Source organism: Neophocaena asiaeorientalis, unplaced genomic scaffold (genome assembly GCF_003031525.2).
Source record: "Neophocaena asiaeorientalis asiaeorientalis breed wild unplaced genomic scaffold, Neophocaena_asiaeorientalis_V1.1 scaffold155, whole genome shotgun sequence".
Classification (NCBI taxonomy): Eukaryota; Metazoa; Chordata; class Mammalia; order Artiodactyla; family Phocoenidae; genus Neophocaena; species Neophocaena asiaeorientalis.
The window spans coordinates 3516938-3529393 of NW_020173040.1; the positions used below are offsets into that span (position 1 = coordinate 3516938).

General features: G+C 38.6%; 1 protein-coding gene across 1 annotated transcript in view; it reads left to right on the plus strand.

Annotated features, from left to right (window-relative positions):
- The window catches only part of ENTREP2 (endosomal transmembrane epsin interactor 2), a 171599-nt gene that overhangs the window by 72301 nt on the left and 86842 nt on the right, over window positions 1-12456 (plus strand). Inside the window, exon 3 of the mRNA XM_024742732.1 lies at window positions 498-608. Coding sequence (XP_024598500.1) covers window positions 498-608 — 111 coding nt within the window. The remainder of the gene's footprint in view (window positions 1-497; window positions 609-12456) is intronic.

Sequence of the window (12456 nt, forward strand, 5' to 3'; positions counted from 1 at the left end):
TTTTTTCAATAAATATTGAGTACTTTTACAGGCTGGGAGATGGGTATGCGGGGCGTTACACTGTTTTCTCTGGTTTTGCATATGTATGAAATTTTCCATAACAAAAATTAAAAGAAATAAACTTAAAGGCATTCTAATAAATAAACTTCTTTCACTTGATTTTTTTTTAGTAATTTATTACTTGTTATTTCTGAGACTATATAACACTATTTTGAGACTGAAGGATGCATAGTATTTTCAAGTTTAGCTTCTAAAATATTTTACAGTATATTTCAAATAAAATCATGGTTGCTGGCTATGGCTTTTCAGAGACTTTACCTTTTTTATTTGACTTAAGGTAATATGAATTTGAAATTTTAATAAATAATACTTTCCTTGAAAACAGAAATGTTATTCATATAATTACTAGATCATCTGAAAGCTTTTTGAAAGCCAAATAATTTTTCCTTTGAGTCTCTCCAAGTGAATAATCAATTTCTTGTTTGGTTTGTTTCCAGATTACCTTTTTCATGCTGCTCTCTGCAGTATGTGTAATGCTGAATTTGGCTGGTTCAATTCTCTCCTGTCAGAACGCTCAGCTAGTCAACTCCCTAGAAGGCTGTCAGTTGGTGAGTAATGAAATGCAGACCTTTTGATAAAGGGCATAGGCTTTGATTTTGAATGAAAGTGATTTCAAAAATAATGTTATTGTATCCTTGGATGCATTCTGATGTTTTAGTGTTAAGGAATTCACAATGATTGATTTTTTAAAATTCTCCCAAATTAAAACTGGTTCTACTCATAAGTCAGTTACTAATAGTATATTAGTGTAATGCTATTTTAAAATAAATGTCTTTAGTAACGATTTTATTTTAATATTTGTTGCATTGATATTTGTCTCCACTGAATTTTTAAAAATCAGTTTTGTAAATCGATTTTAAGTGCCGAGATACATACAAGCTTGATAATGTGTGCATCCAAACAATTTAGTTCTCATTTTTCAGTTAAAAAAGAGAACTGTCTTTTCAATCTAGGAAAACCGTAGATGGTGTGCTATGGACATGGTAGGGGGTCATTTTGGTTTGTTGAATGTAACCATCATTCCTTATCATAACTTGGCTCCTGCTTCGGTAACATATGCGTGTGGCTGGTGCAGAAATCAGAGTGTGTCCCATGACGTTCAGTACAGGTGCAGTGTGACCCCTGATGTGACCCTGGCTACTGGGTATGGGGGTGCTGGTGTTTGTTTCTTTAACTTAGAGAAGGCACAAGGCTACCTTTTAGAGCCATGCCCCTCACAGCTGCCCATGTACTTGCCAACCTGTGGCCATGATTTCTGAGAGGTCAGGGGCTATGCTGAACTACCTGAAGCTTTTCTGTAGCAGGGCAGTGCCTACGTTTCTTGTAGCCATGCCATCGGGTTCAAAGGGGAGCTGCTGCCCTTTACATTCCTAATCTACCAAGGCCAGCAAGTCTAGTGTACGGTGCAGGCTGAGTGCTGAAACACCTACTGAGTCCCCAAAACTGAGAGCTTAGTCTTGTTATTTTCTGTTCAGTGCGGGCAAGCTCACACTGATCATATTTCATCCCAATATGATAGACACAGAATATTCTCGCTGTAGTGCAGTATTTCCCCAGGACTACCAAGAACTGACACAACCTGGAGCCCCATCACCAACAGAAAGGGCGACTTGCTAACTTCTGTTCGTAACTTGGTAGCCTCTCTTTTCCTAAGTACTAAATGTGGTGAATATGGTAAAAATCTGGCAACCTACACAGGATTAGCCAGTTTTTTCTCTGATTCCGATTTTCCAAGACAGAGTGACTGGGGTGACAAGAAGTGAAAGTGCCTGGAGGTCCAGATCCAAAAGAAAGACAAGTGCCCAGTCTTGAAAGGTTGACTTCTCCTGGTATTAATCTCAGACCCTGTTTCCCTATACTGTATGCTGCATGAAAGGATGGGAAAGATGTAATTATATGCAATTTTATATTTACCTATTACATATATTTTATATATTTATATATGCACCATTTATATTTCTTTTTCTTCTGTGATCTGACTGGGACCTTTACCCATTTTTAGATTTAACATTTATTTGCAAGAGCTCTTTGTATATTATGGTTTTGAGTCCTGCAGCTTATAGGGTCAGATATATTTCTGGATTGTTATTTGCCCTTTATTTTTTCACATAGAAAAAATTTTAATTTTTGTGTGTTCAAAGCTGTTAAAGTTTTCCTTTGTGGTCTTACCTTAGAACCAATAAAAAGACCTTTTCCTTCCTAAGATCATGTTACCCCAATAATTTCCCCTGGTGTGCTTTTTTTTAAAATAATTAACTCTTTAATATCCTTGAATTTATTTGATGAATTTAACCTTTTCCTCTAAAATGGGTAGCTAGCTTTCCTAAAACTATTTCCCGAGTAACCTAATATTTCCCTGATGATATGAAATGCCACCTGAACATTGAGTCCTTTGGTAGCAAGTTACAAAAACTGACAAAGCCAAAGGCCATTTATTAGAGAGATGGTTGGACCTATTGAATATCCAAGGGGTTAGAGATTAAGCCTGGAAACTGGCTGGTTCCAGAAGAGCTTCTGTGGCTGCAAAAGCCTGACCCAGAGTGGGGGTCTGCAGCGGGAACCCTGAACTCCTCAGGATGCAGTTTTGCAGGAGTGAACAGTTCCTGTGGTTCTTAACCACTTTGTCCGTTGGTCCTAGAGTCAGAGTCCAGGGAGGGAGCATTTTGATTGGCCAGGGTAAGAAAAAATCTGCTTAGCTGTCCCACCAGTGGAATCCAAGAGATAATCCTCCAAACTAAGGTACTGTTAGGAAGGGTTGAGGGAAGGAAGGCAGGAATGTATGCTGGATAGTCAAAAAGAGAGCCGGTATCTACTCTGACAGCATTATCATAGGTATGCACACACACGTACAGATGTGACTCTTTGTCTATCTCTGGACTTTTCATTCTGTCCCATTCCCATGTCTGTTTATTCATATTCCAGAACAATACTACCTTTTAAGAAATTGAAGTGTAGTTGATTTACAGTATTATATTAGTTTCAGCTATACAACATAATGATTCAGTGTTTTTACAGATTATACTCCATTTGCAGTTATTATAAAATGTTGGCTATATCCCCTGTGCTATACACAGAACAGCACCACTTTTATTACCTTAACTCTCTATTTTTATAACTGGTAGGGCAAGCCCTACCCTACCCCCATCCCAGACTTGAATCTACTTCTTAAAAAAGTTCTTGCCTGTTTTTAAAAGTTTAGTCTTCCAGATGAGTTTTGAAATTTTTTTTTCAAGACTCAAAGGAATCAATTTGAAATTTCAATGGGAATCATATTAAAATTATAGATTAATTTGGTGGAGAATGGACACGTTGACAACATCATGTTTTCCCTTTCAGGCACATTGTGCATGCTTTCGGTTTTATCCAAATTATTTTTATAAATCCTTCAGTGCAGTTTTTGTTTTTCTTTAGTGTATCTAGTACATTTCCACATCTGTGTGTCTTTTTCCTCTGCATAATTAAAAATTAACAAATTTTTATTATACATAATAGTTTATTATATATAAATTATTATAATTATGAGGTCTCTTTTCAATTCCACACTCCTAGCATCCCCTTCAGAAAGTTTTTGGTAGCCAGATATTTTCTGTGCATATTAGTGTTGTGTTACCATTCTTACACACACGTCTCTTCTGCCTACCGTTATCCACATCCCTTTTGTCAGCCAACCCTGTGGCTTGGTGACATTTGTACATCAGCCCTTGGAGCCCTTTCCAGCTGTTAAATAGAGAGCCCTGGGTAGACGGACGGATGGATGGTTGGATGGATGGATGGATGGATGGATAAATGGATGGATGGATGATAATTTGTTTAACCACCACTTAATGAAGGATCAGTTGGGGATGTTTCTAGTCTTTTGCTAAAATAAACAAGGCAGAGAAGATGACCCTTTGTGCACATTCATAGCTCAACAAATACTGAGTGGCTTTTGCCCCTGCTGTGGGATTCCAGAGTAGGTGGTACAGTTATTGACCAGGGTTCTTGGCCTCCTTAATCAAAATCGATCAGAGGCCAGACAAGGAATTCAGGCAAGCTTTATTGGGGCCGCTGCTGCAGCAGGGGAAGGGAGAACAAGTAATAATTTCCATCGCTAACTCGCTCCCTGAGAGGCTGGTGAACTGGCTCCTTACATGGGCTTTTGCGCCTGTCCCTTCAGAAGTGACAGTTGGGCCTTTTGGTCTCTTTGTATCTTGTTGTCCAGAATTTGCCCCAGCTGCACATGCACGCAGTTATTTTTAGTCCCATATAGTTTCTTTGTATTTTGTTGCTCAAAGAGATGTTTGTCCAGGTGCAAGCACTGTAGCAAAGGATCCCAGGTCCCAGCTGGTGTCAGTACCTCCAGGGAAGGGCCTCCCCCCATCCCCTTATCGGAGACGCTCCCAGCTGCTGTTGTTCTCTTGGCATCCCGTCAGTTTTCCTCCGAGTACTGGCATTTCCCATCATTCCCTACTTGGCAGAACCCCACAAGGAACAAGGCCACATCCAGGGCTGGGTGCCATCCTGGCCTGTGAGTGAATCAGCGAGTGTATCCCAGCGGTTCTTTTCCTAAGAGCCCTAGAGGAAGGTAAAAAATTATCTGGGGGTTTTAAGTAAACATGCCGTTTTAGATTAATGACAGTTAAAACCATTACGGGGTTTTCAAATGTCTCTTTAAATGCCTCATCGTGTTTTGTTTAATTTACGACTGCTGGTACAATGAAATATTGCACAGCATCAAAGATTTGTTTAAAAATCTGTTTTCAGTTATGACCTAATTCATCCTGCAGAAGTTTGGGATTTACTTTCACATTCTTACAGTGTTTTTAAAATGAAAGCCTAACAGTGCTTTTCAGATGCAGATCAATATAATATAATGCATCGTGTGTTGATAAGTACATTGTCTTAACGGAAAAGGCGCTTTTTTGTTGTTGTTTCCTTTTTTTTTTTAATATGAAATAATAGATTCTCATTGGAAAAGATGCAGGTGATACATGAATTGGAATAAAACTGGACGTCTCCCCTCTCACTATCTGCCTGCCACTCCCCATCACACCTGTGATCCCTTTAGGATGAGATGTGTTCAGACCCTCGTATATGCGTATAGGTTTACATACATGTGGGTGTGCATGTTGTACATTCACAAACATACAGTTTTATTTTTAAACACGCTTATACTGTATACTTTTTTCTGTGGCGTTTTCCCTGCTCATTGATATTACCTTGAGACATTACCATGGAAGTATATACAGGGAGCCCCTCATTCTTCTGGCGGCTGTGTGTATTTCCCCATAGTCACTGTATGTACCTGCACCGAGAGGCGGTCTGGCCATCTCCATTGTTTTGTTGTCACAGGCACGGCCACAGCGAACATGCATTCTTGTCCTTGTTTTTAATTTTAATATAGTTGGGTAATAATTTTATTATAAAGGAAACAAATATATCCTCCTTCACCGTAGTATTGTTACCGAAAGCTGGGTCTGGCTGCTCACCACTCAAAAGCCAATACTTGAGAGGCAAGGTTGGTGGAGAGGAAGGTTTGCTTTATTTTGGAGGCTGGCAACTGGGGGAGAAGGGAACTCATGTCCAAAGGCCAATTCCCCCCTGCTGATCAGAAGACAAGAGGTTTTATAGGCTGAGGGAGGGGGCCACATGCAGAAACAGCACAGTCAGCTCTGACAGTCGTCTTGAAATTGGTCATCGGTGGTCTGACCGGCGTCATCTTGATTGTTTTCAGTACACTTCATCTTCAGTTCTAGGGTCGGATTATTCCCATTTCCTTGAGGACAGTTCTCAGAACTGTGGCAGCTTATGTCATGGCTACAGTCTGGTCCTCGTGTAGTTGACTTCTTCCACCTGGTGTGGGTTTCAGTACCTACAAGACAGCTCACAGAATATGGCTCAGAACATTATCTATACCCCTTAAGGAGGAACTAAAGGTCCTTGACTTTGCTTAATGACTAAACTATTATTATTTGGTCTTGTTTGACTGTTTTCCTTTGCTCCTGCATTTTCTCACTTCTCTGATTAAATTTATTCTTTGACCAAAGTTCTTCTGCAGACAAAAGGCAGGCAGAGGGTATTTGGGCAGAGGGGGAGGTGGTCCTGGACAGGCCCCATAGGGTCCTGCTGTGTTTCAGTATGGAGTGAATTAAAATATTTGTCCTACTTTGTATTGCCAAGAATTAGAAATTTAGGTGGAAAATTTCATACAAGTTATATATTTAGTTCATTTTGATATATGTTCAAACATGAGATGGAAATGTGCTCTTTAATATCTTTATGCCAAACTAATACTAACTGCTGCGTGGTGATGATGATGATGGTGAGGACTGCAAACTTCTTTGAGCACTTGCTGTATACAAGGCACTGTTCTGAGCACGTCACATGCGTTCGTTCATTTACTCCTGACAGCCATGACTGAGAGACAGGTGCTATTTTATCCCCGCTAACAGGTAAGGAAACTGAGGCCTTGAGAGTTAAGGAACTTTTCCAAAGTCATGCAGCTGGCAGGTGCTGGCATCAGATTCTAACCTTGCTCTTAACCATTAGGAAATCATTAAATTTCTGTTTTTCGTAGCACTTTAGAATTAATGGTTAAAAGAGGAAAGGATGAGAAGCACTGGACGATGGAGGTAAAGAATATGTCTTGTTTCTTCTTGGTCAAAATCAGTCTTTGGCTACATGGGGAACACTTTCCTGTGTAGAGAAGAATCTCAAGGAACCTAGACCGTAGCTTATGTGTCACAACAAAGGGATGTGAAAACAGCGTCCAGTTTTGTAGGAAATGTGAGCTCTTCCTCTCCAGCCACATCAAGCGTGTAACTGGGAGAGGTATCTTTCCCCGTAAGCAAACAATCATGTGATTTATGTTGTGCTTGCCCACGATCACACCCGTGTTTTCCTGACCTTAAATCCTTTGTAAATAGATGCATCACATTGCAGGGACAGTGTGATTTATTCTTGTTTTCTGGAAAGCCGGGCTATCTTGCTGTGAGTGTGACCTGACCACTAATTGGACATCTTTCTAGTCTCTGCCTAGGCTTCCTGGGGGTATGTAGCTCCCCAAAATGAGGGTGGCCTCAGGAGATCTGACACCTGGGCGGGTGTTTTGATGGAAAGCACATCACCACCTCCTTCTTCCTTATCTGTTTACATTTCTGATTGAAGAGCTTGATCTCAGCCTCTCCCCTGTGTGCCTCTCAAGTCTGATGTGGGGTTTCTGGCAGGGGGAGCCAGAGTGCAACCCTTTTTCATACAGGAATTAACAAAGGGCTTTTCGAAGAGCCCAGGAGGGCCATAGCCATGACACTGTACATAGCACAAAAAAATTGAAGACATATTCTTCCACTATCTAAAAGCAAAGAAGTTGTTCATTTTGAGTAATGTTCCAAGATAGAGCTTTGTTTTTTTACTTTCACTTTACTGGTTAACGTATACAAAAATTCTAATCAAGCATTTATTTGTGGGCCGATTTGTTTGAATAATAAAAACAGATAATGATTTTTGAAGAAATAAGAAGTCAAAATTTTGCTACAGATAAAGATGTACATTTTAAAATGATTTTTTAAAAAGTTCTTCCCATTAGGAGGATATAATGGTTTTAAACGTATAAGTGCCAAAATAACACAGCACCAAAATACATGAAGCAAAAATTGACATCAGTGAAGGGAGAAGTATACAATTCAACAGTAATAACTGGAGACTTCGATACCACACCTTCAGTAATGGATAGAACAAATAGAAGATCAAATCAACCAGAAAGTAGAAGACTTGAGCAACACTACAGACATAACAGACATCCACAGGACACTCCACCCAGCAACAACAGACTGTATTCTTCTCAAGCACATATGAAACATTCTCCAGGACAGAACATATGTTTGGCTGTAAAACAGACCTAAGTAAATTTTAAAAGACAGAAGTAATGCAAAATATATTCTCTGACTATAATGGAATGAAATTAAAAACCAATAGCAAAAAAAGTTGGAAAACTCACAAAGATGTGGAAATTAAGTAACACTCCTTAATAATCAGGTCAAGGAAGAAATCAATAGGGAATCAGAAAATACCTGTATATGAATGAAAATTAAGGCATACTATACCCAAACTTACGGGATGTACTCTAACACAGTGCTTAGAGGGAAATTTATAACTAAATACCTATGCTAAAAAAGGAGAGATATCAAAACACTACATAACCTTCCAACTTAAAGCACTGGAAAAAGAAGGGCAAACTAAACCTAAAGCAAGTTGAAGTAAGGAAATAATAAAGATTGAGCAGAAATTAATGAAATAGGGAATAGAAAAACAATAGTGAAAATCAATGAAACCAAATGCTTGTTCTTTGAAAAGGTCAACAAAACTGACAAAACTTTAGATAGCTTGACTGAGAAAAAATAGGAAAGATTTAAATTAATAAAATCAGAAATTAGAGGGGGGCTACCAACCTTATAGATATAAAAAATTATAAGAAAATACTATAAGCAGTTAAACCAACAAATTAGATAACTTAGATGAAATAGACAAATTCTAGAAAAACACAAACTACTGAAATTGACTCAAGAAGAAATAGACAATCTGAATAGATCTATAACAAGTGAAGAGAAAAAACTGCCCACCAAGAGTAGCACAGGCCCAGATGGTTTCACAGATGAATTCTACCAAAAATTTACAGAATAATTAATACCAATTATTCACAATCTTTTCCGAAAATATAGAAGAGGAAGGAACACTTCTCAATTTATTTTGTGAGGCCAGTACTACTCTGTACTAAAACCAGACTAAGACACCACAAGGAAAGAAAACTACAGACCAATACATCTTATGAATATGGATGTATAAATTCTCAACCAAATACTAGCAAGCTGAGTCAGGCAACATATAAAAAGAGTTATACATCATAACCAAGTGGGATTTATGCCAGGGATGCAAGGTTGACTTAACATCCAAAAATCAATTAATGTAATATGTTGTATCAATAGAATATAAGCAAGAAAATCACATGATCATCCCAATAGATGCAGAAAAAGGAATTTCAAAATCCAATACTCTTTCATGATGAAAACACTCAACAAACTAGGAATATAGGGTAACTCCCTTAACCTGACAAAAGATATCTGAACAAACCCCAGCTAACATTATATTTAATGGTGAAAGACTGGATGCTTTCTGTCTAAGACTGGGAACAAGAGAAGATGGTCCATTCTTGCCAGTTCTATTCACATGGTACTGGAGGTTCTGGCCAGGCAAGAAAAAGAAATCAAAGACATCCAGATTGGAAAGGAAGAGGTAAAACTGCCCCAATTCACAGATGAGATGATCTTGTATATAGAAAATCCTAAGGAATCTGCTAAAACATCATTAGAACTAATAAAGCTAGCAAGGTTGCAGGGCCAAGATCAAAACACAAAAAATCTATTATATTTCTAAGCCCAAACAATGAATAATCTGAAAATGAAAATAAGAAAATTTCAGTTTCAATAGCATCAGAAAGAATAAAATATTTAGTAATAAATTTAACAAAAGAAATACAAAACTTATACTCTGAAAACAATGAAAGTATTGTTGAAAAAATATCTAAATAATTGGGGAAGTATCCCATGTTCATGGATTGGAAGGCTTAACATTGTTAACTGCCTTAGTCCTTTTGGGCTGCTAAAACAGAATACCATAGACTGGGTTGCTTATAAATAGTAGAAATTTATTTCTCAGAGTTCAGGAGGCTGGGCATTCCAAGATGAAGATGCTGGCAGATTTGGTGTCTTGTGAGAGCTTGCTTTCTTGTTCATAGATGGCCATCTTCTTGCTTTGTCCTCACGTGGTGGAAAGGATAAGGGAGTTCTCTGGGGTCTCTTTTATAAGGACACTAATCCCATTCATGAGGGCTCCACCCTCATAACCTAATCACCTCCCAAGGGCCCAGCCTCCTAATACCACCACATTGGGAGTTAGATTTCAGCATATGAATTTTGAGGGGACACAAACATTCAGTCTGTATCACAATACTCCCCAAACTGATCTGCTGATTCAAAGGTATCCCCATCAGAATCTAAGTTGATGTCTTTGTAGAAATTGACAGGCTAATTCTGAAATTCATATGGGATTGCAAGGGACCCAGAACAGCCAAAACAATCGTGAAAAAGAAGAAATAGGAGGACTCACACTTTTTGACTTCAAAACCCACTGCAAAGCGATAGGAATCAAGACAGTGTGGTACTGGCCTAAGGATAGACATATAGATGAATGGAATAGAATTGAGAGTCTAGAAATAAACCCAAACATTTATGGTCTGACTTTTAATAAGGGTGCCAAGAGCATTCAGTGGGGAAAATAGTCTTTTCAACATATGGTGCTGTGAAGACTGGATAGATATATGCAAAAGAGTGAAATTGGACCCTTACCACACACCACATACAAAAATTTACTAAATTAGATCAAAGACCTAAAATGTAAGAACTAAAACTTTAAAACTTTTAGAAGTAAACGTAAGGGTAAATCTTCGTAACATTGGACTACAGAGAACCCTTAGATGTGACCTCATAAGCATCAGGAAAAAAAATAGATGAGTTAGACTTCACTAAAATTAAATATTTTGTGTTTCAAAGAACACTATCAAGAAAGTGAAAAGAAAGTCCACAAAATGGGGTAAAATATTTGCAAATCATGTACCTGATAAGGGACATGTTTCTAGAATATATAAAGAACTTTTATCGTTCAATAATTTAAAAAAAAAACAATTTTAAAATGGGCAAAGGAGGGGCTTCCCTGCTGGCGCAGTGGTTGAGAGTCTGCCTGACAATGCAGGGGACATGGGTTCGAGCCCTGGTCTGGGAGGATCCGACATGCTGTGGAGCAACTGGGCCCATGAGCCACAATTACTGAGCCTGCGCCTCTGGAGCCTGTGCTCCTCAACGAGAGGCCGCAACAGTGAGAGGCCTGCGCACCGCAATGAAGAGTGGCCCCCTCTCGCCACAACTGGAGAAAGCCCTCGCACAGAAACAAAGACCCAAACACAGCAAAAAATAAATAAAATAAATTTATTTTTTAATAAAATGGGCAAAGGATCTAACGGACCTTTCTCCAAGGAAGTATACAAATGGCCAACAAGCCCATGAAAAGATGCTTGACATCATTAGTCATCTGGGAAAAGCAAATCAAAACCACAGAACTGCTTCACACCCACTAGGATGGCTAAGGTCAAAGAGTCAGATAACAGCAAATGTTGGAAGGATGTGGAGAAATTAGAAGTCTCGTGCATTGCTTGGTGGGAATGTAAAATGGTGCAGCTGCTTTGGAGGAGTCTAGCAGTTCCTCAGTGATTAAACGTAGAGTTACTGTATGACCTAGCAGTTTCATTCCTGGGTAAATACCTAAGAGAAATGAAAACATGTATCCACACAAAAATGTGGATAAATACGTAAATGTTTACTGCACATTGTTCATAATACTCAAAAGGTGGAAACAACCCAGATGTCCATCAGCAGATGAATGGATGAGCCAAATGTGGTCTATCCATACTACAGGATATTTTCAGACATAAAAAAAGAATGAAATACTGATACATGCTCTAACACGTGTGAACCTTGAAAATATCATGCCACGTGAAAGTACCCAGACTTAAAAGGTTACATCTTGTATGATTTTCTTCATATGAAAGTTCAGAACCAGAAACTCTATAGAGACAGAAAGTATATTAATGATTGTCTTGGGCTGGAGGAAGGGAGAAGGGGAATGATAGTTAAAGGGTGTGGGGTTTCTCTTCGAGGTGATGAATATATCAAATTGACCCTGATGATGGTTGCACATATCTGTGAATATACTAAACACCATTTAATTGTACACTTTCAATGGGTAAATTGTATGATACGTGACGTATCTCAATAAAGCTGTTTTTAAAAAAGAAATAGCAAGTCACACTGAAGTTCTAGATGAATAACATGTAGTTGTGTAAGTATGTAGAGTATACTTAGAATGATGTGTAGGATGTAGATTTTTGTATTTTTGTTACTGTTAATTACTTGATACACATCCTTTGTGTTATTAACATTTATAATTAGTTTATATATGTACATATATGTATGCAGTTTTGTTCTGAAGAGTCAGTTGTTAAACTTCTACCAGCACACCTCTGTACTGGAGTTTTCTCATTTGATGTAGTTTCCTCTTGTCCATCCGTTAACATACCATTTTTTCTTTACCTGTACACCCTCATCTTTTGTGACTTCCCCCATCCTACATACTCCATCCCACCCCAGCCAGGCTATTTCATTGTCCCCTTTGCTCATGTTCCTTTGTGTGTGTGTGTGTGTGTGTGTGTGTGTGTGTGTGTGTGTGTGAGAGAGAGAGAGAGAGAGAGAGAGAGAAGGTGGGAGGGAGGGAGGGAGGGAGGGAGGAAGGAAGGAAGGAAAGAAGGATGGA